Below are 22,878 nucleotides of genomic sequence, written 5' to 3' on the forward strand. Positions count from 1 at the left end.
CAAAGTCTCATATAGCTTATTTATCTGTGACATAATTCTTAATTGCTGGTTGATGTTTCTTAAAAAGTAAAATATATACTCATGGCACAATTTTTAAAGCTTTGAGTTGGAAAGTATCGATAGGACTGCACACTGATAATAACACCAGTCTCGTTGACACAGACTGTATACAGAAGCCACAACTGAAATAATTCAATACTTGTAATCAGATATTTAGATTTTTTTTTTCATTGCGTAATTCATTTGATGAGTTTCTCTGAGAGGTTCAGTCTTTGCTGACACGGTGGATGAAGTTAGAATGAACTGAGTTGAGACGCATGAACTGCAAAGTAAACAGTTTTACTGCTACAAGTCTTTAACCGCTGCCAGTGTACAATTCTTTTACTTTACTTTTTTCTTCTTTCTTTTTGTTCTGCTGCTGATGGTCAATACAGCCAAGACCCTCAGGCTTTGAGTCCAGCAGAGAAATATCTCCACTGGGAAATCAGCAATTTCCCCAGAATTAAAGACATGCTCCATAACGTTACCGTGCCCGGCCTGTTAAGACGATTTCATCGGCTATTACAATTGAGTTCATGACAACACGGAACCACATGGAACCTAAATCTTTCCCAAATCTTAACCACAAAACGGACTCAGGATGCAAACCTTGGTCTCTGGAGTCAAAGTCTTACCTCAGGTTCTTTATGCAGGTCTCTGCCCAGCATCCTTTTTTTGCACATTAACATTGTTCCACTGTAACATCACCTACGGGACTCTAGCCTAATTCTTCTCACCCATCATGGCTTTAGAAAGACATTTTTAGCATTTAACTTGATGTCAGGCACTCATCCTTTATGTCTGTCCCAGTGCAGCACTGCTCTGCGTACATGTCGTTGGCTGCTGTCGGCCATACTGATATCTTCTTATAGTTCTGGGTCCTCTCTTACCACTACAAATGCTGCTAAATTTGATTGCTGACAGCCAAAAAGCTGGCCTGAGAGCACGGAAGTAACATTCTTGTGAATGAAACAGGACACCTATATATAGCAAATTAGCGTTGATGAAAAACAGATGGCATTCATCAAGCTGAGCTATTTACATCAAGTTTGATCAGTTAGGAGAGTTTGGTGAATCTAAGTTAAAGCATGTAGGAGCAAACCTTGCAGTAAAATGTAGCATTAGAATACCATGGCCCATTGTTCCTTAATTGCTGAATTGCTACCATCTGTAGTACAGTATAACAAACCACCTGCTGCATATATCGCTGAATTAATTTATAAATGCACATATACTGTTCTACTCCAACAATCCACCACACTGACAATTATAAATTCGGAGAAAATGACAGGAGCAGGCAATGTGATGCACGCAGCGCCTCCAAGAATGGCAACAAATGACCGTTATCTGTCTTATTCATTCAACTGTGCGAGATGACACAAATTGGTTGCTTCACTATGTTTGGCTTTATCAATGATGTGATTAATGCACTTGAGCTTGTGAATGAGACTCTGTGCCGGTGCCACCTCGGCACGAGTCACATGCGTAGCTGCTTTCACACTAGAGAGAGTCAGTGGTATTTATTTGTGTTCCTTCAGACATCAGGCTTTAAGTGGAATCAGTTTAGTTCAGTGTAGCGGTGACGTGCGTTTACACATAAAGCACTGACAAGTGAGGACGATTTGTGAGCTTTTGATGTGAGAATGATTTTTTCTCTATTTTTGTCTCATCACGCTTGATACCATGTTGCTTATCTTTTCATAGAATGATTTGAAAATATAAGTTACAGTTGTCAGGGTATAAAACCAATGATCTGTTGATCTCTAGGATTTAAGACTCCATAGTTTATGAATAGCATAGCATCAATGCTGAAAAATAAATGTTCCAATTGAATATATAGTTGAAAAAAGTGCCTTGAAAACAGTAATTCAAATAGAATCGTGGATTTGGAAAATTGTTACAACCCTAACAGAGACACTCACATCTACCTAGGTTCAGGGAGTGAATTGAAGAGATGGTATTGAGTTAAACAGCTGACAGTTTTATTGTCTTACAGCAATAACAAAAACATTTACACTGAATCTTGTATTTGGAATAGAAATTTAAATCAGAGCTCTTTAATGTATCAAATAAAATAGGACAAACAAAGTCCCCTTCGTGTGGAAACCTTCAACAAATGTCCTGAAAATGAATTGGATGTATTACCATGATGACTATATCTACCCGAGTGGAGCTGAAAGTGTGCGTGTGTTGTTATCTGGTGTCTCAATGAACAAATTAAGCTAGTCTGTGGGCAGATCCTTTGGCACGCCACATGGCTTCCGCGAGCGTCCACAGTCTAAATTGGCTCGCCATCACGTAAGCCTCCAGCTCTTATCTAGTAGTTAAAAAAACAACATATACAAATAGAAGATAAATATGTTATCCTCTCATCTTTTGTTCACAACCAATAACTAATGATATACTTAATTTGCAATGAGATAAATTCCCGACCATACATCACAACAATTGGTGTTTTGACATTAATAAACAAACTATTGATCTTTTCCTTTCTTCACCTGTAACATATTACCTTTTAACTCTTTTTGTATCAATTTAATAAATTCCACCTTAAATATTAATTGAATTGTCGTCATTACTTAACATGTATATTTCAATAACCACAATCAGTTAAATCATAATGTAGTCGTATAACATACCATTCAAGTTTGTTTTTCACACAGAACTGAATTGCTTGAATGTCACGAGAATATGTTCAATGCACTTTTAATGCTTCATTGTGCCTTTAATGATATAGAATGCATCAAAGTATATTTGAAACATCAGGACAACATTTTCATGACTCTGGATGATATTTTTTATTCAAACTATCTGAACTTGACAGCAAGTGTTTTATTCTCTAATGATGGCTGAATAGCGACTCCTCTCAACGGCTAACAATCACGAACTTAGCAAAGAAACGTGTGCTTCAATCGAACACCAATCACTCGACAGAAACTGTTAAAATAACATGTTATTCGTGTTGACATATGAAAGACATATTTTTAGGACTATTATGTGGCATTTCATACAATGAGTGTTCGTGAATTTTAAGTCCATTTCGGTCATGTTTGAGACTTCCAGCTGAAATGACAATGACTGCATTTAAGGCTCTCTACCACTTCAGATGCGCAGACGATGTCACCTAAAGTCAATACGCTCCTCTTGGGAACAATATGCTACATCTCTATATTACATATGGTGTTGACGTGGCCCTAATTTTCCACATGAGTTCCACTTTAATGTATTGATTTTTATTTTAATGCTTTAATGTTTTTAAATCAGGTCTTTAATTACTGCAATTCGTACTGCCACTGTTGTAGCACTGCACAATTATGCTGCAGAACTAAATGGTATAGCTTCCTATCTATTGGTTATTATAACCTTTGTTCTTCAGTCCCAGAGCCACTGTATGACACCTGATTACCTGTAAATCATTGCTACTTACTGCCCTCGTGTGGACAAAAGTGTATACTGCAGAGTTGGGAGTTTTTTTTAATATCTGAACCTTTATTTAAATTTTGAGGAATCATTGAGGGCATACCCTTCATTTTCAATGATGTCCAAAGTAAAGTACAGAATGAATGCAGAATAAATACACAAACAATAACAAATAAATAAATAAATTAGCAAGAAAACAAACAACCAGACAACGAGACGGTCAGCCTAGTTTGTAATTATGGTTTAAAATGTATCTATAGGTATTGTGTTCAGTTTTAATGTGTGTTGTAAAATGTTTAAAATGTGCAGCATAGAAACTAAAACCAGTTTCCCCAAATTTAGTGTCGCCACTCACTAGAACAATGACTATCGGACCAATTGAATAAGGAAGTGATACATGATGGCAAGTTACCATTAAATGCTTTATATATAAATAGATACAAGTCTCTGTCACGTCTTACTGTTAGAAATTCCCACTCAACCATTTCATTCAAGATGCAATGATGAGTAGAATAACCGTCCCCGATATTAAATCTTAGAGTGGAGTGATGAACTGAATCTAATAGAGGCGTGTTTATAGATAACGACGTCACCATGATCCAAGACGGACAAGAAGATGGCCTCAATTATCCACTTCCTAGTGAGCATATGAAAATGTGCTTTGATCCTGTTCAAGTATCCATTTTTTGTCGGAGCCTGCTGACAATGTTGAGATGACTTTTGTTTTTTTTGTTGCAGTCGGATACCAAGATATTTACACTCCAAAACCCTCTCAATACTATGTCCATACAGAGTGGTTATATGCAAACTACTGTCCACAATCTCTGGCGCTGTAGCATATTTAGTCTTGTTTGTATTTAGGAAATCATTTCAAATTAAAAAGTGCATCTAGCAATGTGCCAAAGGCTTGTATGCATTATAAGCACAGCAATACAGAACACATCCACATCAAGATGGGTATTTACAATTTATTATAACAGATATAATGCTGTTAATATAAATTGTAAATAATACAGGACCCAATATCGAACCTTGTGGAACGTCCTTTGACAGTGGTAAATGTACAGAACGATCATTTACCAAAATCACATGGTGCTGTCTATGAGACAAGTAGTCCTGGTGCTGTCTCTGCAGGAGCATAGCATGACCAACAATGTCAAATGCTTTTGTTAGATCAGCGAAAATGGCAGCGCAATACTTCCCTTTGTCATCAGCAGATACAATATCATTCATAACCAAAGTAATGGCCATGACAGTACAATGACAGAGTGGTGTGGACTTAGCACAGAGTTTCTTGAGAGGAATGATTCGAGCTGATTATAATGACTCCAAGACTTTAACGAGATAGAAATAATGCGAAATAAATTGTTTGGAAATTGGCCGATAGTTATTAAGATATTATTTTATACAGGGGGACTACTGGTGTTTCCAGACCTGACGAATAACACCAGTAGAAATGGAGAGATTGTAATTTGTTCTGCCTTAAATGGGACACAGAGCTTTAAAAAACTAAGGGTCTGGTTATTGCTTTCTTATAATCGATAGCTTGAAAGGCGTCCCAAACAGCAGAGGAAGTGAAGGCCTGTAGGGTGAACTAGGAGGTACGGTTTTAGGAGGTTACCTGAGCCAAATGCTTACTATTAAGGACAGATCAAACTGATGTGATTAATGTTTTTTGCTTTTTCTCAAGGAGAATGCACATTTTTTACATCTCGCTAGAGCCCACGCTTTGTCCCTGGCCTTGAACATCATTGATAATTCTATGGGGGAGCAGCGGCTTGATCTATCTTTTAACCCTGAAACTTTGAGATGTGCAACGAGGTCATTGAGAAAAACCTGTTTGTTAAAAGTTTGTAGGTTTCTCTTGATAACAATCCTAGAGCTTGATCTTTCCAGTCAGCTCTTCTAAAGCAGGCTGAAGGACAGTGTATTCAAACGCCACGCACAGAAATAATCCAGAAGCAGTAGTTTAGTCCCTCCTATTGGACAGAGTGAAATCTATTCATGTTGATTTTGAAGGATCCTTTAAAATCTGGTCTGGACGGCTCATCGATCAGCTGTTACACATTGAGGCTGTAACACATCTCTTTTAGACTATTTGAATCATTTGCCAATACATTCAGGTTAAAGTCACCTAGAACCAACATCTCTTGAGAAACTGTACTCAACAAGTAGTTTGCTTATCTATTAATTGCACCAGAGACATCTGAGAGTCGTCTGTATACACCGACCGTATTAATTGCTCGATAAGTTTTAGAGCAATAATTTAATAAGACTGAGGTACAGTGGCAGCATTTAAACCAGAAACAGATACAGATGACTTCACATACAGCCACAACACATCCTCCTCCAACTGTGTTTATTCTGTAGTTATTTATACAAGAAACCAGAGAATAACTCAGAACCGGGAAATCAGGGTCAGTCTGTGATACAAAGAATTCTCAGGTGATCTAATTTTAATTGATTACAGATACTTGCATTAACGCAAGCGATCAGTACAGGAACGTCAAACACAGGAGCAGAAAGTGAAGGACAGAGTGAGGTCTGGACCTAGTCATGGAAATCACAATGAATAACTGAAACCAATATTTATTTGAATTGAATATCATTATTGTTTCTGGCAAAATGTGTCCATTGAATTACTGTTTTAAGACAAGTTCCAGTCGGTAAATCAGCCAGTCTCTAGTGTTTCTTATTCATTTAGTCTTTTACAGTGTTTCTGTGAGTCATTTAAGAAGAAAGTCCAGTAAGATGTCTCTGTGGAAATAATTCTAGAAAAAGTGCTTCATGTTTTACAGAAACTATGGGTTCATGTTTTCCCCTCTTCTTTCCCCTCTTCACCCTTTCCTTCTTTGTCTTTTGCGTCCTCATCTTTCCCCTCTTCACCCTTTCCTTCTTTGTCTTTTGCGTCCTCATCTTTCCCCTCTTCACCCTTTCCTTCTTTGTCTTTTGCGTCCTCATCTTTCCCCTCTTCACCCTTTACTTCTTTGTCTTTTGCGTCCTCATCTTTCCCCTCTTCACCCTTTACTTCTTTGTCTTTTGCGTCCTCATCTTTCCCCTCTTCACCCTTTCCTTCTTTGTCTTTTGCGTCCTCATCTTTCCCCTCTTCACCCTTTACTTCTTTGTCTTTTGCGTCCTCATCTTTTCCCTCTTCACCCTTTACTTCTTTGTCTTTTGCATCCTCATCTTTCCCATCTTCACCCTTTACTTCTTTGTCTTTTGCATCCTCATCTTTCCCCTCTTCACCCTTTACTTCTTTGTCTTTTGCATCCTCATCTTTCCCCTCTTCACCCTTTCCTTCTTTGTCTTTTGCATCCTCATCTTTTCCCTCTTCACCCTTTACTTCTTTGTCTTTTGCGTCCTCATCTTTTTCCTCTTCCTTCTCTTCCTCTTCACCTCCTTCTTTGTCTTCCTTTATCTCCTCGCTTTTTTCCCCTTCTTCCTTTTTCTCCCCTTCGACCTCTTTCTCTTCCTTTTTCATCTCTTCTTCCTCCTCATCCTCGTCTTCCACCTCCTCTCCCATTAGGTGCTCCAGATCTGCGATGCGATGTCTCAGAGCCTTGTCAGTTTTCTTGTAATTTCCCAGAATCTTCTTCAGCTTCAATTGCAACAGATCCATCGTGCTGTACAATTTGTTGACGTTCTCTTCCAGCTCCTTGGCCTCGGGCATGATGTTAGCTGGGTCCAAATCTATCAGATTATCTTTCATCAGGATCTCCCGCCCTTTGTCCTCTAGCATGCCTTTGGCATCCGGATACTCCAACAGTGACTCCATCAGGTCATCCTTGGACAGGCAGAAGAGGTCTGAGTATCCGATGCTGCGGATGTTTGCAGTTCGCCGGTTGCCTGCTTTGCTGCCTTTAATATTAAGAATACTGATCTCACCAAAATAGCTGCCGCTTCCCAACACAACAAACTGTGTGACGCCATCATCAGCAACGACTGCAAGTTTTCCATCTTTGATGATGTACATCTCACGGCCGATATCGCCCTTTTTGCAGATGTAGTCTCCGGGACTGAACACCTGTGGCTGCAGCTTGAGTACCAACTCGATCAGCAGGCCTGCCTCACAGTCTGCAAAAATACGAACTTTCCTGAGTGTGGCCATGTGGACTTGGATGCCGATCTCAGCTTTAAGCTTGTCTGGAAGATACCGCAGAACCTCTCTTTCGTCCTGTGCTTTGCCGTTACTCCACAGATAGTCAAACCACTTGATGACTCGCAACTCAAGATCCTTGTCAACCTTTCGGACCTGTGAACAGAAGGAAAACACAAACTTTCAACATGTATTCAAAGAACAGATTGTTTTAATAATTTTGTTCCAATTTTTGAAGTGAAAAAAAGAGGTCTACCCGCATGTACTGCTTGATGTTGTCAATTCGGGACTGGAACTGAGCTTGTGCAGCATTCATATTGGAGATCATGGTGGCGATGTTGCCTACAATTGTGGCAAAGATCAAGACCCCCACTAAAAAGTCAATCACATGGAAGATAAATTCTGAGTCCAAGGCTGGTGGTGGCGTTTCCCCAATGGTAGTCAGGGTCAGTGTGGACCAGTAAAGGCTGAAAGAATACTTCCTGCCGAACTCCCCAAATACAGGCTTGTCCGGATCATCCAGAGCCGGGTAAACCCAGTCGTCAGCACCAAAACCAATGTATTTGGAGAAAGAGTAGTAGAAGCAAGCGTTCCAGTGGATGATAATGAGGATGTACATGATCAAGTTTCCGATGCGGAAGATGTTGGGGTAGTTGGTTTTAGTTTCTGTCCTCGTGAAGAACTCCAGCATGCGGCCGATTCTCAGCAGCTTGTTGATGCGGATCTCCGGGTAGTCGAGGCCGAGGAACACATAGAGGAAGTCGGTGGGCAGCATGGAGATGACATCGAGACGAAACTGGAAGCTGTCCATGTAGCGATCAAGTAGCAGTTTCTTATCTTTCACCATCAGACCTTGCTCAAGGTAACCTGCAGTCAAAGAGGTAGAAGGTTGAAAGACACAATATGTTCAAGTTTTTTCTTCATGAGTGAAGGCAGAGAGACAAAAGTATTTTATAATAGTATTCCCTATTGTTGCAAAAATGATCAGGACACTTTTAGAAACAGTTGGCTGCATCTGTGATGATTTAGGCATACACAAAGGAACGCCAATACTCATGCAATTTAGTGTTATAAATGTGCACATCATATACATACATTTGCAAAGAATTGCTCTCACGTTGTAATTGGTCTTTTTCTGCTCTTTGTGAAACAATGGCACATTATGTTCAAAAAGGATAAATATTTATTTATCTGCTGTGTTTAAAATAGAAGTTCCGTTCACACTACCTTAATTTAAAACCTACATGCCCGTATGTACATTGAAATGAAGTTAATTTATTGGTGCGGTTCTTGCTAATGAAACAGTTCTGTCGTTGTAATCGATGTTCCTGTCTGTACTGACATAATCGCTTTCTAACACAATTACAGTGTAAGCGATGGGGCTGACAAAATTCACAACTGTTGTTGCTGTATGTGCAAAAATGCATTTTCAAGTTCAGCAGAAGCTAATATGAGATTTCAGCAGTCCAAATTAGTCCAAAATGAATTGCCGTAATTAGATCTCTTTTTAGTAAAAAGGTCTTCTTCGTGTTTCCCCTGACAGTGTTTCCTTGTGGAGCTACAGTGGGACAATAACACAAAGAGGATCTTTTGTATACCCACTAGATTTGTCCAGCTCAGACTTTTTTGCACAGAAAGAGGACTGTGGATTTTGGTGTTGATTCTGTTTTTAAGGTATGAAAGAGCCAGAGCAGAAGCATTTCATTGCATTTGAATTTACAACTGTACTTTTTTAATGTATCTGGCAATACATTTCAACTTGAACTTCACATGCATTATCATCATTAGGAGCAGCCAATAGTTTCATCTATGGAAATTTGGGTATTTTAAGACGGACTTGGAAAACGCTGTGAACTCATCGTTTAATAGATTTTGATTCGGAGGCTTGGGTCAGCTGTTCACCTGTTCTGGCCCTGAAGAACATATCAGCCACGTAGATTATGTCTGAAGTGTAGTCCAGAATAACCCAGTAAACGATGTAGTCATGCTGAAGCTCCTCAAAGCAAGCCCTGTTTGCAGGAGAAGAAAACATCCGCAGTGAGTGTGTTTTGTAAATTTTACCTCTACGGCCCACTGCTGGCAGCTGATATGGTGCCAAGCTCACTAGTCTCAAAGCAAACTACAGCATTCATTATTGCAGTGTATTCACAATAAATCAAAGAACTTTCCTCCAGCTTTTGAATTGCAATGATAACTGCTGGAGTATATGACTCAACACTTGACTGAGCTGAATTGAATCGTGTGACTCTTTGACCCGCAGGGAAATTGCAGTGTTTAAAAAGAATCACTGATTCATAGAACTCACCTGGCTATGATCATGGTCCAGTTGTACATGACTGGTAGTGTGATGATGAACAACCAGTTGTAATACAATTTCCCAGCAGGATTAATGACAAATAACTCTTTGGGCCTATAGAAAGAGAGATAGAAAGTGTACATTAAATATATGAAAGTGAGAAAGTTGCCCAGAGGAAGTCACTCTGAATGATGCACTTACTTGTCTTTGTCCATTTCCTTTTGCTTTTCTTTCTCTTTTTCCTTTTCCTTTTCCTTTTCCTTTTCCTTTTCCCTCTCTTCTTTTTCCTTAGCCTCCCTTTCTTCCCTTTCCTTCTTCTCCATATCCTTCTTTCTGTAACACACATGAATACATTAGAGCATACTGTGCATACTGTAAAGCTGTTTTGTTTTTTTAAAGAAACATTTGCTTAAAGATTGATAATATAACACAATTACGCTTTCTTCTCTTTTTTCTCCTTTCTCCTTTTTTTCTTCTTCTCCCTGGAAAATAATGCATGAACACATTTAATTGGCCTTTCTGAAATGACTTTGAAGTTACATCAAAGAGAAACAGTGTATTCACTCATCTCTTGGTGACTGCATAATAACACTTACTCTTTGTCATTGTTGTTGTTGTTATTCATGTTGAGCAGGCGATGAGGATTTGATTCAGACGCACTTCTGGAAAAAAACACAGCACGTGCATGAAGTTAATTAACTGTCTTACTTCCTCATTATTGTAATAGAAGCTCTTTGTCTGAATAGTTTTAAATGTGTCTTTGCTTACAGGTCATCCTCGCTGGACTCTTCACTGTCTGTGGACAGTTGTGATACAGTGTGAGGTGGCACAGTGAGGTAATGAAGGGGGGTTGAAGTTGTCATGGCTGCAGATCTGTTTACCCTGGGAAAGAAAAAGGAGAGATTTTGTGTACGGATGATGTGACTCGAGATTAAATTCTCTTACATATTAAATGTGTCTGTCCATGATAAGCATAATATACCCTCAAATTACGTTCAGCTGAAACTATGTGTCCATTATTTGATTATTCAATTGACAAAACATTTGTCAGTAACGACTTCATAGACTTTATAGACTTTATAGTAAGTAATTATAAAGTAAAAATTGCAAAACTGCTCACTTGTGTTCTATGACAGTAAATTGAATATCTTTGAGTTTCACACTGTTGGTTAAACAGAACAAGACATTTCAGGAAGTCACCTTGGTCTCTAAAAACTTGTAATGGAGAGTTTTGACTGTGTTCATGGCTATTTATAGACCAGACAATCCAAAAACTAATCTGCAGAAGATGCAGCCCTCGATACATGTATTCAATTCTCTATTGCTTTGATGAATTGTTAGAATCAAAAGTTTAAGAATCGATTACACAAGAATCAAAATTGTGTTTCTACTTTATTCTGTATATTCATCACTCCATATAAGTCCTGTGATGATACACCTACACTGCAATATTCTCCCATGTCAGATATCTTCGATACTGCAAAGGTTTGTGTGACATGTTGGTTTTATTCCTATTTCTTAACATCCCATTTTATTGTATCTTTCTATCATTTATTTTTTTGCACCATTTACTTCTTTAATTATGTAAAGCTGTATTGAGGCAGATCTTAACCCATCTGCCCCGATGGGAAAGCACTTTGGGTTGTTTTTAAATGTGCTGAACAAATAAACTGACTTGACAAATTGAGGGCTGTTTGAAAAAGACCAGAAGTCATTAGAACGTAAGTGAACGCATTCATTACTGCATTTGCAGTCCAAAACCAGCAGAATTGCATCAAGTGAAAGGAGAAACACATAATGTGACATTTAAGGTGGTTGTACAAACAGCTACAGAAATATTTCCCAAATTGTAGTGATGACTCAGTTTTATTCAACTTACCTTTTTCCCTTGTTAATGTAATGTAAAGTCCATCTTCCTTTTATCCTCTTAGTTGTTTTGAGGACTGTCAACTGGCCACTGACAGCAACAGCAGATTTATTGTATTAATCGTTAGTTTATAATTTAAATAATATCAAAATGCAGCTCGACAAGTGTCACCTATAATCATTGAGTCTAACTAACTATGGCATAGAGTCTCAGTGACCCTGATAAGGATTTGTGGATTAGAGTTGGCTGAGAAGAGGAGAGGCAGAGTCACGCGTCCTCCTTATTTGTCCACTCCAGTGGGAGATGAGATTTGTTGAAATGAAGTTTGGAAAACCTTCAGTTAATCTGTTGGCAAAGATCCAGAACAGTAACAAACATTTTCTGTTGACTCCTCTTTTCTTTTTTTTAAATCTGTGACAAGCTATCACTTTCCTGACCATTTGTGTAACGGCAGAGGATTTAGTCTGCTTGCTCGCACACACACATATACACACACACACACACACACACACACACCAGCATCTCCTGCTCAGTCAGCACCCTCAGCCATATCCACCTCTGATCCTATTAGATTGTGACGGGCATTACAGATTTCAGATCAGGTGGCTCTGGTTCCTTTTACATGAATAAGAACCATGAGAGTGAAATTAAATCTGAACCTCTATCAGTGTTGAGTGCTGCATGCCAACAACAAATCCTCCTCTCCTGGGTACTATAGACTTCCTGTGGTTCAGTAGCACTCCCTGTTGGCTGATCTTTGCAGTTTTATCACAACACGACTCACTGTTTTAGATGGCATCATGCGTTTCTGTTGATGGTGGCAGCTGAGTGAAAGGTAAGGCAAAATAATGGACTTGTCCCTAGTTGTGGGTACCATGTTATTATGGCAGCTTTGCTTTTATTTGATAGGTCTTTTCACAGAATACATTTTGATGTGAGGAAAAGCACAAGTGAAAATATTAAAATTCATGAGGGCTGAATTCCATTTAGATGCTTCATTTTCAGGGTCCTGGTACACTTTCTGGGACAATGAATAGAAAAGTTAATGTTATAAGTAATGCATCTTATTTTCCTACTGTGGCCAGATCAACATTTTTATCATGTGTGACTAATCGATCACAGCTGAATTTCAAGTACAGAAATGTAAAAAGTATTTTCATTAAAGACAGAAAAAAGAACACAACAAAATGTTTTAATTCTGAACTAAAAACACACTTCACTTGTTCATTGTCTAATCAATATGCCACAGCTTTCTCATACTTTTTGCGCTACATACACATGCTGTTTTCCAGCTATTGCTGTAACTGCTAACAGAGGAGGTTGGGGATAAGAGGAAGAGAACTACACTGCAGCAGGATCTGCTGCCACTCCAGTTGTGTCAACTTCAGCTGCCGGTGGGGCAGCACCGGCATCAGCAACACCGGCATTGACAGCAGCAGGGACATCAGCAGCAGCAGGGACATCAGCAGCATCAGCAGCAGCAGGGACATCAGCAGCAGCAGGGACATCAGCTGCAGCAGGGACATCAACAGCGGCAGGGACATAAACAGCAGCAGGGACATCAGCTGCGGCAGCCGCATCGACAGCCACCTCAGGGGCTGCAGGGGCAACATCAACGGGAACCACATCAACTGGAACCACATCAACGGGAAACACGTAAACTGGAACCACATCAACAGGAGGCACATCCACAGCAGCAGCTTCAGCTGGTGCTGCATCTACTGGGACGTCAACCACGGCTGGCTCGACAGCTGCTGCGGGGTCTGCCGGTGCTTCTTCCACCACAGCTGGTTCAGCCTCAGTTGCCTCCACCTCCTCGGCCTCCTCGGCCTCCTCTACCTCATCAGAGTTTAGGGGGACGGCAGGAGCACCAGGTGCTGCATCTTTGGGGGCAGGGTTGCCACCCTGTCACAAGGATATAGACAGACAATGACTTTACAGTTGAAACTAATTGACTTTACACAGCTTTAACAGAAAGCGTGTGTACAAACTGGTGGCGCAGAGTTGGGAAAATGTGGACATTTACCAAGCAGGGATGGTCTGAATAAAGATGCCACTGTCAGTATTATGTTTCCCCAAGCATAAAAGAGAAACACTCAAGTGGCAAAAGATTCATCTCATGTCTTCATTATTTTGCTGATTTTTTTTTCAACTGACCAACAGAGCATAATCTGATGCCTTTCTTTTTACAGGGCACATCATGCAATCAACAGGAAAAAAAGCGCAGGTACAAATAATAAAATAAATGATGGTTTGGTTGGGCATGTATCGGAATGTCTGCTCACCTCTGTCTCCTCTGATGTGTCTTCAACAGCTTGGACAGCAGGAGGGGGGACATCAGCAGACTGGGCTGGTGCAGCATCGCTCTGCATGAACTGACATGAATTGTGACATTTTAGATGTTGCAGTGCCGTATGTGAGTTTACCACTGCTGCCGCAGTCGGCTAAACGTAAACGAATGAATAATTAATGAATAAGTTACGGCCAAGCTTCAGTGATAATGCCAGACTTTAGTTTATGTTCAAGTTTTCATATGAAATCTAAAACTAAAGTCATGTTGGAGTCTAACAAGATATAAACTTACAGGAGCATCGGCAGCAGGCAGGAAGGGGTTTCCCACTACTCCCTGAAAAAATATAGATAAATGATTATAATTGATGCCAAACTAATTCATTTATATTTCTTTTTTTTGTTGTGAAACTACAAGGAGCCCCCACTACCTGCTGCTGGTACAGGCTGTACATCTCCATCCACCTCAGGGCCTCATTAGCATGTGCTGCAACTTGCTGAGGAAATACCAGACATCTCTAAACATGTGCTGCAAATAAGTCAATTATTCCCTCCCTGTCAGACACCTACCATACTATACATCTGATGACATGACTAAAACACGGTATCACTTGCCAGGGCACGCATACACAGAAACCTCACAGAAAAGCAAAAGTCTTACTTTTTGCTCATTGCTGTCGCTCTCCACAACCTGCAAACCAAGCAAGAGAAAAGAGGACGCAACAATGACTTTATGCTGTTTTCTCTAAAGCAAAACAGTGTTTAAAAGCTTGAAAAGGGCAGACTAAATGACACGTTTAAATGATGTTTAGGAAAGACTCACAGGAGCAGCCAAGGTAGTGACCAGCAGGCACACCACGAGCACCAACAGCTTCATCATGATTGTTCCTACAAAAGAAACACATCATGTTATGTACAACAACGATCTTCATTCTTCATTTCCTTTGTTAAATAAGAGAAAGTGTTTCTGAAATTAAATGAATCGAAGATAATTGCCTTCAAGACCTATATGATGAGCAGGAATATGTTTTTAACACGGCGTAAAATTGCTTCCCTATGAAAAGTCCATCTCACCTTTTTTCCTGGTCCAGAGAGAAGCTGAAGATGTGTCTCCTCAGGGATAGAGAGTAATCTCCTTCATCTCTAACACGGATGCCATTTATACACTGGAACATCCTGGGACAACCAATCACATGCAGTAAAACTCACAGAGCTGTGTTTGAAGAAATATCCTTACACTTTGAAAAAAAAGGGGCATGTAGGGTTAAGGCCCCTGTTATAGTTAATTACATGCTGCACAAGTATGCTGAGCACACAGGCCCTTCTCTTTATTGCTCTAACACCAAAAAAAACGAGACGGCAAGAAGCTGACACAAGCATGTAATGATACTGACTGAGATATTTATATAAAACAATAAGAACATGTTTGTTGGTTTAGGCAGTTGAACACTAAAATAAATTGTATTATATAGTAAACATAAAAATTGTAAAATTGATGAAAGTGACAGGGAGGTCCGATGAAACATTAAAATACTACAATGCTTTTCTTCATAAAAAATTCAGTAAACACTTACTCAAGTACTAAAGTAAAATGTTTTGGTACTTTTCTTATACTTGAATATTTCCGTTTTACGATAGTTCGTACTTTTCAATTTTTACTTAGAAAACTTATAATAAGCTTAGCAAATATAATGTATTACTTATCAGGCTACATCCACACTGCTACATTTCCATTTAAAATCGAGGTTTTATGTCGATACAGAAGTAGGGTATACAGACGTCTACAGATTGTGTGTGTGTAGGTGTGTGTGTGTGTGTGTGTGTGTGTGTGTGTGCCAATGGGAAGTACTTTCGTGGTGTCTGAGTCTCCACTGATCCCTGTGTTTGTTTTAGCTGGTGTGGTCGTGGATCACAGTGTTTGGGTTTCATATGTTTATTTTTTGGGGTTTTAAGTCAGATAATGAAAGACCTACTCTGTAATCTGCAAAACTGTATTCTAGACATTCTTGTATCCAAACTGCTGAGCTGATGAGTTTCACTCCTGATACGATCCCTTCATTAGTTCTTCTAAACTTGTACTGTTGTTATCCTGGCCCACAGTGAAATTGTACCTTTGTTTGAAAAACTGGGCAGTGAGAAGGGGAAATGAGGTCGTAAACTGAATTGTTCCTGTGTCAACTGGAATGTCTGACTGTTGCTAACTTAAATGGATTGTTCTCTGTTTCAACTAACAAACCAGATCAAAATCAGTACATCTCATTTGTTTTGCACTTACGATTTTAGATACATATCATTCATATGAGTTGAATGATCAAAGAAGAAGATCAAAGAAGAATTGGATAAATGAAAAAAAATCTGTTCACAAGTTCATCAATTCTGAAGCAGGTGATTGTATTTCACTCTTGAGTTTGGATTTAGGAAACTTGCAAAGCAACATGAAGCTTCAATCTTAAAGATAAAATATCCAAACCAAAGGGTTGCAAAGGGTGCCTACACGTGGTGGGGACTTAACCCTACATTGGATTCCTTACTGTTGAGGTGAAACACCACATGGATCCACAGTTTATATAGCAAGGCTCCTCTTGGCCACAGTGGAACTTTGGGCTTTAATTTGAACTCAGATGGTTTCCGAAATGTTTAAATTGTTTCTTTTTGGGTCATCTGATCAGGCCAAAGTTCTTATTTGTCCGATTTATGACCAAACCCCCAAGTTTTTTTAAAATGTTGTGCTAATTAGCGAATCTTAGCAAGTTAACACAATAAATTAAGATAGCGAACATGGTAAATATTAAACCTTCTAAACTTGAGCATTACAGCATTAACAATGTGAGTGCGTTAGCATGTTGATTTGCATGTTCAGCTCAAAGCACTGCTCTGTCTGTATGCACGCCCTGACAGAGCTGCTGTAGAAGCCCAACCTGTCTCAGATCAATACATACATACCGGTACTAATCCGAAGCAGGTCTTGTATGTATTGTGTTCAAAATTGAGATGAGACAAATAATGTACAAAAAATCACTTTGTCACTTTGCTGAAATGTTAATCTTTAAAAGTTAAAATATATGATCTAAGTTATGAGTGTGTTTTTCTGAAATTGATGTGTTCTGTCACAACATCTCACTAGAATAGCTATGTGTTGTATATATCTTTATAAATAAAAGAAACATTTCAGCTTCAAACCCATACCTGTTCTGTTGACCCAACTGTGTTGCTATTGTTTCTTTATCCATCTACCTTCAGATTATGTCGGCTCATTGTCCAATTCTGTGTTTGTGTATTTGTACCTGATTTTATCACAACTTCCCAGAAATACTGCGTAGTTGTTGAGGAGATAACTCGGAGTGAACGGACTGAGATCGAGGCGTTTAGCTCAATTCAAGCAATAACATTTATTTGTAACAGAAGTATTATGTCCAGCAGTTATACGTGCACGGACCAAGAAAAGTGAAAGCTAAAGGCGCTTAGACAGAGTGCGCATGCGGTGTATAGGTTCTTCCTTATGGAAGCCTATTGGTTAAAGCAAAGTTGCAGGCGGAGCTGTGTTTAGCTGTCAGCGGCCTGGTAGGAGCGCTGGGCATTTTCCGCCCAGACTGGCTCACGTCAGACGGGACCGCCTCCTCTGCATCATCAGTGTGTGTGCATGTTGTTAACACTCGAGGTGCCGAAAGGGTGCAATTCTAAGCTATTTCGAAGTCTCTGTGTGAATAGATAAGAGAGCTCTTCTCCTTACTCTAAGATGGCGGTTTTCCGCCCTAATCTGGTGGTTTAAGCAAGTGTTTCTTTTCAGGGCCACAGTATCTGTTTCTATCGTGCGAGCAGGCGCCGGAAAGCCCTGCTCGGAGTATTTGACCGACTTACATGTGACCTCACAACTCCGCAATATAAGCATACAAGTATAGCGCATATTATTTACATGATTTATTATTACATAGTACAAAAGGCAAAGTTGCTATAGTTATGAGGTAAATTAAGGCTATTAAAGCTGCTGTCAAGATCTCCTTTGCTATGGATGATAGAAGTTGTAAATTTATGTGGTGAATGTTCCAGGAAAGGGAACTTGCGTGAGAGCATGGCACCTGTGTTCAAGAGAGAAATGTTAAGTTGTGTTGTGACAGGCTTTTGTCCCTAGGGGAGAGAAGATTAGGAAGGTTCTTTCCCTTATGGTATTTATTTTTTTAAGACGGTTACATTTCACTGTTGGGGAATTTGTTCAATCAATGTGGCAAATTATGTTCACTCTGTGTTATAACTATGACGTAGCCCAGTGGCGGCTGGTCAATAGAGGGCCATGGGGCATGGCCCCACCATGAGCCACACAAAAAAAAAGAAAAAAAGAAAATAATTATAATAATCATAAATTATACAAATTGTCAACATTTGTGTTTTTGAACTATGGAATGTACCCAGTAATGTGTGTAAAATATGATATCTGCGCAAAATATATGCTTTTTCTGCTCGTCCTCTCCGCCTGTGTGCTCTCTGCTCGTGCTCTCTGCCTGTGTGCTCTCTGCTCGTGCTCTCTGTCTGTGTGCTCTCTGCTCGTGCTCTCTGTCTGTGTGCACGACACTCTGAGAACGCGCAGCTTGGGGGGCCTAATCGTGTTGGCCCAAAAGAGACGGGTCTATGAAGCAGTTTAGCCAATTGCTGATTCAAGATATAAATGAGTGACATACAATTTAGCCAATCAGCACCCTCAAATAGATTCAGCTTGGGGCCAGAACGATCAGGCCCCCCTCGCTGCGCGTTCTCGTCAGGAGAAGTCTCTACAGGCGCCCGCGCCAGCGCGAGCACTCCTCCTCCAAGACCCGTTTGAGAGGAGAACTTTGGCGGAGATTCTGCAGCCAAAGAGCTGATATCAGATCAGCCTGACCTCACAATCAGACAGCAGATTCGCGGGAAAGGGAAGCAGTACATGCGAAGCTTCTGTACTAGCTGTACACCAGACAGGTTTGGCTAGCTGGATGACGTTATGCTAATAATTTATTTAGCTTTTTAAAACAACGGGGACGGATCCAGCACGGACAGTTACGGGAGTGAGGGATGAGGAGGTAAGGAAACATGAGAACACCAGGACACACATGGCGAACTCGGTCAAGCGACATATTATGCAAAGTGAACATCTTTTATTGTACACAGTTGTCCTCAGTCTCATCTGCTTAACTTGGTCATGGAGGCATCAACATCTAATAGAGATGTTAAATTAACAGTGAAAACTCATCATAGCTTAATTTAACATCAGTATTCATAATTACACTTCATGTTTACTTCTCCTAATCTTTACCTCCTATAACAAGGTCCATAGGGGCATCTCAATAAATAAACACGTTATATTATATTATATAAGTGTTATTTACTGATTGTTTTCGTGTTGGAATACATGTTAAATATTTAACTGCCAAGTAATAATGCGTGTTTGATACTTACATTTTTTTTGCATTAAATCATACTGGGATGTTTGCTGAAATTGATAGGATGGCCCTACCTAGAACATTTTCCACCAGCCGCCACTGATGTAGCCTATGCAGTATGTAAGATGCATATACTGTACCTGTACTGTACATGTTGGGTTCGGTAAATACTTTCGTCTTATATCACTGACTAGAGATGTTTATGGACATGGCACTTTTACTATACCTCTTGCCTTTCCAACACAAACAAACATTTCTCTTAGGATACTGCCTTTCTTCTTTTGCCCTTTGTCCTGTGGTGTTCCACAGGGGTCAATCATAGGCCCTCCACTGACAACATTGTTTGTACATTATCCATAACCACAATTTATAAAATATTGTAACGACGAGATGTTTAAAACTCTTTTGAGTTAAACAGCCTGACTGAAACACTTGGCTGCTAAAAGGCACCACTTTTAACGTTAGAAGTTAAATTAACATTTTCCGCTTTCCTTTTCATGATGCCCATGTTTGCCTGCTGATCATAGGCCGGATTGATTTTTACAGGAAACATAGTTCTAGAATACAATATGTTTGTCAGCCAGTGCTCATACCCTAACATTTAAAGCTTAATATCAACACATATTCACAACGATCCAAAACACCTATTCCGAGTAAAAAGACATTTATTTCTATGGACTACAGCTGTGTAGAGCTGACACAATTAGTTTGATTGAGATAATTTTGACTCAATGCCGAGGCTAATGTTACTGCTAAGATGACAGCGGGATCAAAAAAACATATTTATTTCTAACAAGATTCATTTCTACATTCATCTGATACATCTTTGAATTAACACATCAAATACATCATGGAATAATTAGAAATAATTATGTGCTGTTCTTTCTTTGTGTGTCATAAAACAACCCAACAGAATGACCACACAATTTGAACCAGTGGCACTAATCTGATTTATTTATACCGCTTTATTCCAGAGTCCCAAAAATAGTGTAGAAATAATTATTATTGTCAAAAATACTCATGAAACACCTTTCTAATGAAGAGCTTGTTTGTTTTGTATACAAGCAAAATGTGAACATATTTGATAGTTGTACTCTCTTTGCTGCTTTTCACTGTTTTATATAATTGTAAACTGAAAGTTTCTGGGTGACTGTTGTTACCGGGGGCGTGTCTAAACGGGTGGCACAGGGTGGCAATTCCAGGTCTTATGCAGAGCCACTTTTAACATTATAACGCCTGTATTAGGGCTTTCTAAAACCACCTCTGGTTGATGGGTATAAAAACTATTTTTGAAGACACCATATCTTGGGTTCAGATTGATTATGAAAACAATATCTATTTGCACTTCACAGCTGTGTTTTCATCACATTACCAAATACAAATAATACCAATCAAATTCTAAAGCTCTTTAAAAAGACATAGAAGAACAAAATTGCTTGGAAACTTAGACTTTATTTCTTAAGGAAAATTACATTTAACGAAAAGTTCAAATGAGTTAATAAACATATGCATCACATTTGTTACATATTGTGGAAATGCAGCATTACAAAGTATTTGAGTGACACAATAATAGTGAATATCTATGACAACTATAAAGTAAAGTAATGCTATACAGATGACCTTGTTGTAAGTAGTTTACTATTGCAACAATACTCTAATAAAAAATTACTATTAAATGACCATCCTAGCATTTTATCTTGACTTTAAGCACATTTACATATTACAGAAACAGATTCAGTCATTTAACGTCATTTGTTCTGTTGCAGATGTCTGAAGGTTACGGAAGAAGGTATAGTTTTGTCTCTTTTTTCATGCTTCTCATCCACTTCACACCTTTGCCGGAATCTGCAAAGATCAATAAGCAATTTATAGCAAATATTGATTTCACAGACTCTCCCCACAGATGCCATATGCTTTGTATTCATATTGATAGTAATTTTCAATATGTGTGTTTGTATATTCCATTAAAGAAGAGTTGTACTGAAAACAGATTGATAAGTACCTGGCTTGTCTGCGTGGGCTGGTCGTGCTGGAGGGACTGCATCGGATCCTGAGATGGAAGGGCATTGATATTGAATGAGGGAATCTGAAAAAAGAGGAAATGTAAAACTTCAGAAGTAAAGAAATGCTCAGAATCAATTCACATCTTCAGAGGACATTTTTACACTTACATTTGGGATTTGCTGGGGGATATGTTGAGGAGGATATTCAAATGGGAACACCTGTGAAAAAACAAATGAAAGTAAGAGTAAAATATGACAGAAATAAAGCAACAGTAAAATGCAGCATGTAGAATAAATAAAATCTCACATTTGGCATCTGAGGGATGTTTGTCATAGGAGGGATGTTTGTCATTATCTGGAACAAAAGCACATCCCCTCATTTAGTACTGCATCATGTAAAATGATATTCGACAGAAGTAATTTCACATCGAAATTATGCATTCTATAATATCTTAAAGTTTAAAATGTTTACCCTTTGCTGGGAGAAATCGTAGGGGTAATACTGGAAATGTAAAAACAGGAGAGCACAAACATCAATAAGTCTTGTCCCAACAAGTTGTTTACTTTATCAAACATGCATAATTAAAACACAATTAAAGTGTTTTTCAGTCCCAATAGTGTATGGTTATCTGAAAAGGTGAAAAAAACAACAACACTTACGACTTCCACACTCTGTCTGCCTGGTGGCTGAGGAATGGAGTATTTGATGAAACCAAAGGACTGCAGGAAGAGAAAAGAAGAAAAAAAGAAAAATCAATGAAAAGTAGAGAGCAATCAGGTGATGTTTTTACCACATTTCTAAAAGAGGAGATGCTTCTGTATAAACTGCATGCTGACCTGTGCAGCGTTTGATCCGCCTGCACCACCAGCAACTCTGTGAGGGTAAATCTTAGGGGAAAAATTTAAAACATAAGTGTACTGCAAGCATTCATCATAATCCTACACATGATATATAAGAGTGTGACATACCAGTTCAACACTGTAAGCGCCAGGTGGTACTCCAGCTTGTGGCAGAGACTGGCCAGCTGTGAAGGGATTTCTCACCTGAATGAATGGGAAATTGTCAGTAGACAGTGAACTCCACATAGCAATATTCCTGCTGTGCTTCATATATGTATCACAAGCAGCCTTTGCTCAGTAGTATACTGTATATTATTCACTTTTGCATAGTAACAACCTCTGACAAAGAAGTTAAACAACACACAAAATGCATGATTACCTGTGAGGGTGGTACTTGTTGCCTGGAACCAGCGTAATGAGGCAGATAATGAAAGATGGACTGAGAACGAAGACAAAAACAGAAATAGCTTGATATAAAGAAACATCAGAACTCTGCCTGGATTGAGAAAATGAAATCACAAGAGCCACCTTTATCCATTTTTAAAACTTACAGGTGCAGCACAGGCCGTGCTAGCCAGACAGAGGCACAAGATGACCAATTTCATTTTTGCAGATTGTCC

General features: G+C 39.2%; 3 protein-coding genes across 3 annotated transcripts; all 3 read right to left on the reverse strand.

The window, feature by feature from the left end:
• Positions 1-6,268: 6,268 nt before the first annotated feature.
• Positions 6,269-10,714, reverse strand: cnga1a (cyclic nucleotide gated channel subunit alpha 1a; the record flags this gene model as incomplete). Its single annotated transcript, XM_079278639.1, has 8 exons — positions 6,269-6,789; positions 6,856-7,711; positions 7,812-8,422; positions 9,458-9,564; positions 9,861-9,965; positions 10,053-10,184; positions 10,448-10,513; positions 10,620-10,714. The coding sequence occupies 8 exons, from the start codon at positions 10,712-10,714 to the stop codon at positions 6,269-6,271; spliced, it is 2,493 nt and encodes an 830-aa protein (XP_079134765.1).
• A 1,878-nt stretch (positions 10,715-12,592) lies between these two features.
• On the reverse strand, positions 12,593-15,120 carry enam (enamelin). Its single transcript, XM_079278919.1, has 7 exons — positions 15,082-15,120; positions 14,831-14,895; positions 14,669-14,698; positions 14,439-14,504; positions 14,303-14,344; positions 14,004-14,093; positions 12,593-13,623 (listed from the first exon to the last, which is right to left on the reverse strand). Exons 2-7 carry the CDS (start codon positions 14,885-14,887, stop codon positions 13,060-13,062), a joined length of 849 nt encoding a protein of 282 aa, XP_079135045.1. The 5' UTR covers positions 14,888-14,895; positions 15,082-15,120; the 3' UTR covers positions 12,593-13,059.
• A 6,122-nt stretch (positions 15,121-21,242) lies between these two features.
• On the reverse strand, positions 21,243-22,863 carry LOC306784612 (uncharacterized protein; the record flags this gene model as incomplete). The annotated part of the gene is made up of 10 exons (XM_079278640.1): positions 21,243-21,260; positions 21,418-21,501; positions 21,587-21,637; positions 21,726-21,773; positions 21,891-21,920; positions 22,079-22,138; positions 22,256-22,306; positions 22,388-22,462; positions 22,638-22,697; positions 22,810-22,863. 10 exons carry the CDS (start codon positions 22,861-22,863, stop codon positions 21,243-21,245), a joined length of 531 nt encoding a protein of 176 aa, XP_079134766.1.
• Between the last annotated feature and the right edge of the window lie 15 nt (positions 22,864-22,878).

This window comes from Melanostigma gelatinosum (assembly GCF_949748355.1).
Source record: "Melanostigma gelatinosum genome assembly, chromosome: 11".
In the NCBI taxonomy this organism is placed as follows: domain Eukaryota; kingdom Metazoa; phylum Chordata; class Actinopteri; order Perciformes; family Zoarcidae; genus Melanostigma; species Melanostigma gelatinosum.

Coding starts and splice junctions, on each gene's coding strand:
- enam (XM_079278919.1), bottom strand. CDS start 14,887: ATGATGAAGCTGTTGGTGCTCGTGGTGTGCCTGCTGGTCACTACCTTG. Junction 14,505..14,668: donor GCGACAGCAATGAGCAAAAA/GTAAGACTTTTG, acceptor GTATTTCCTCAG/CAAGTTGCAGCACATGCTAA. Junction 14,094..14,302: donor TGCCTGCTGCCGATGCTCCT/GTAAGTTTATAT, acceptor AATTCATGTCAG/TTCATGCAGAGCGATGCTGC.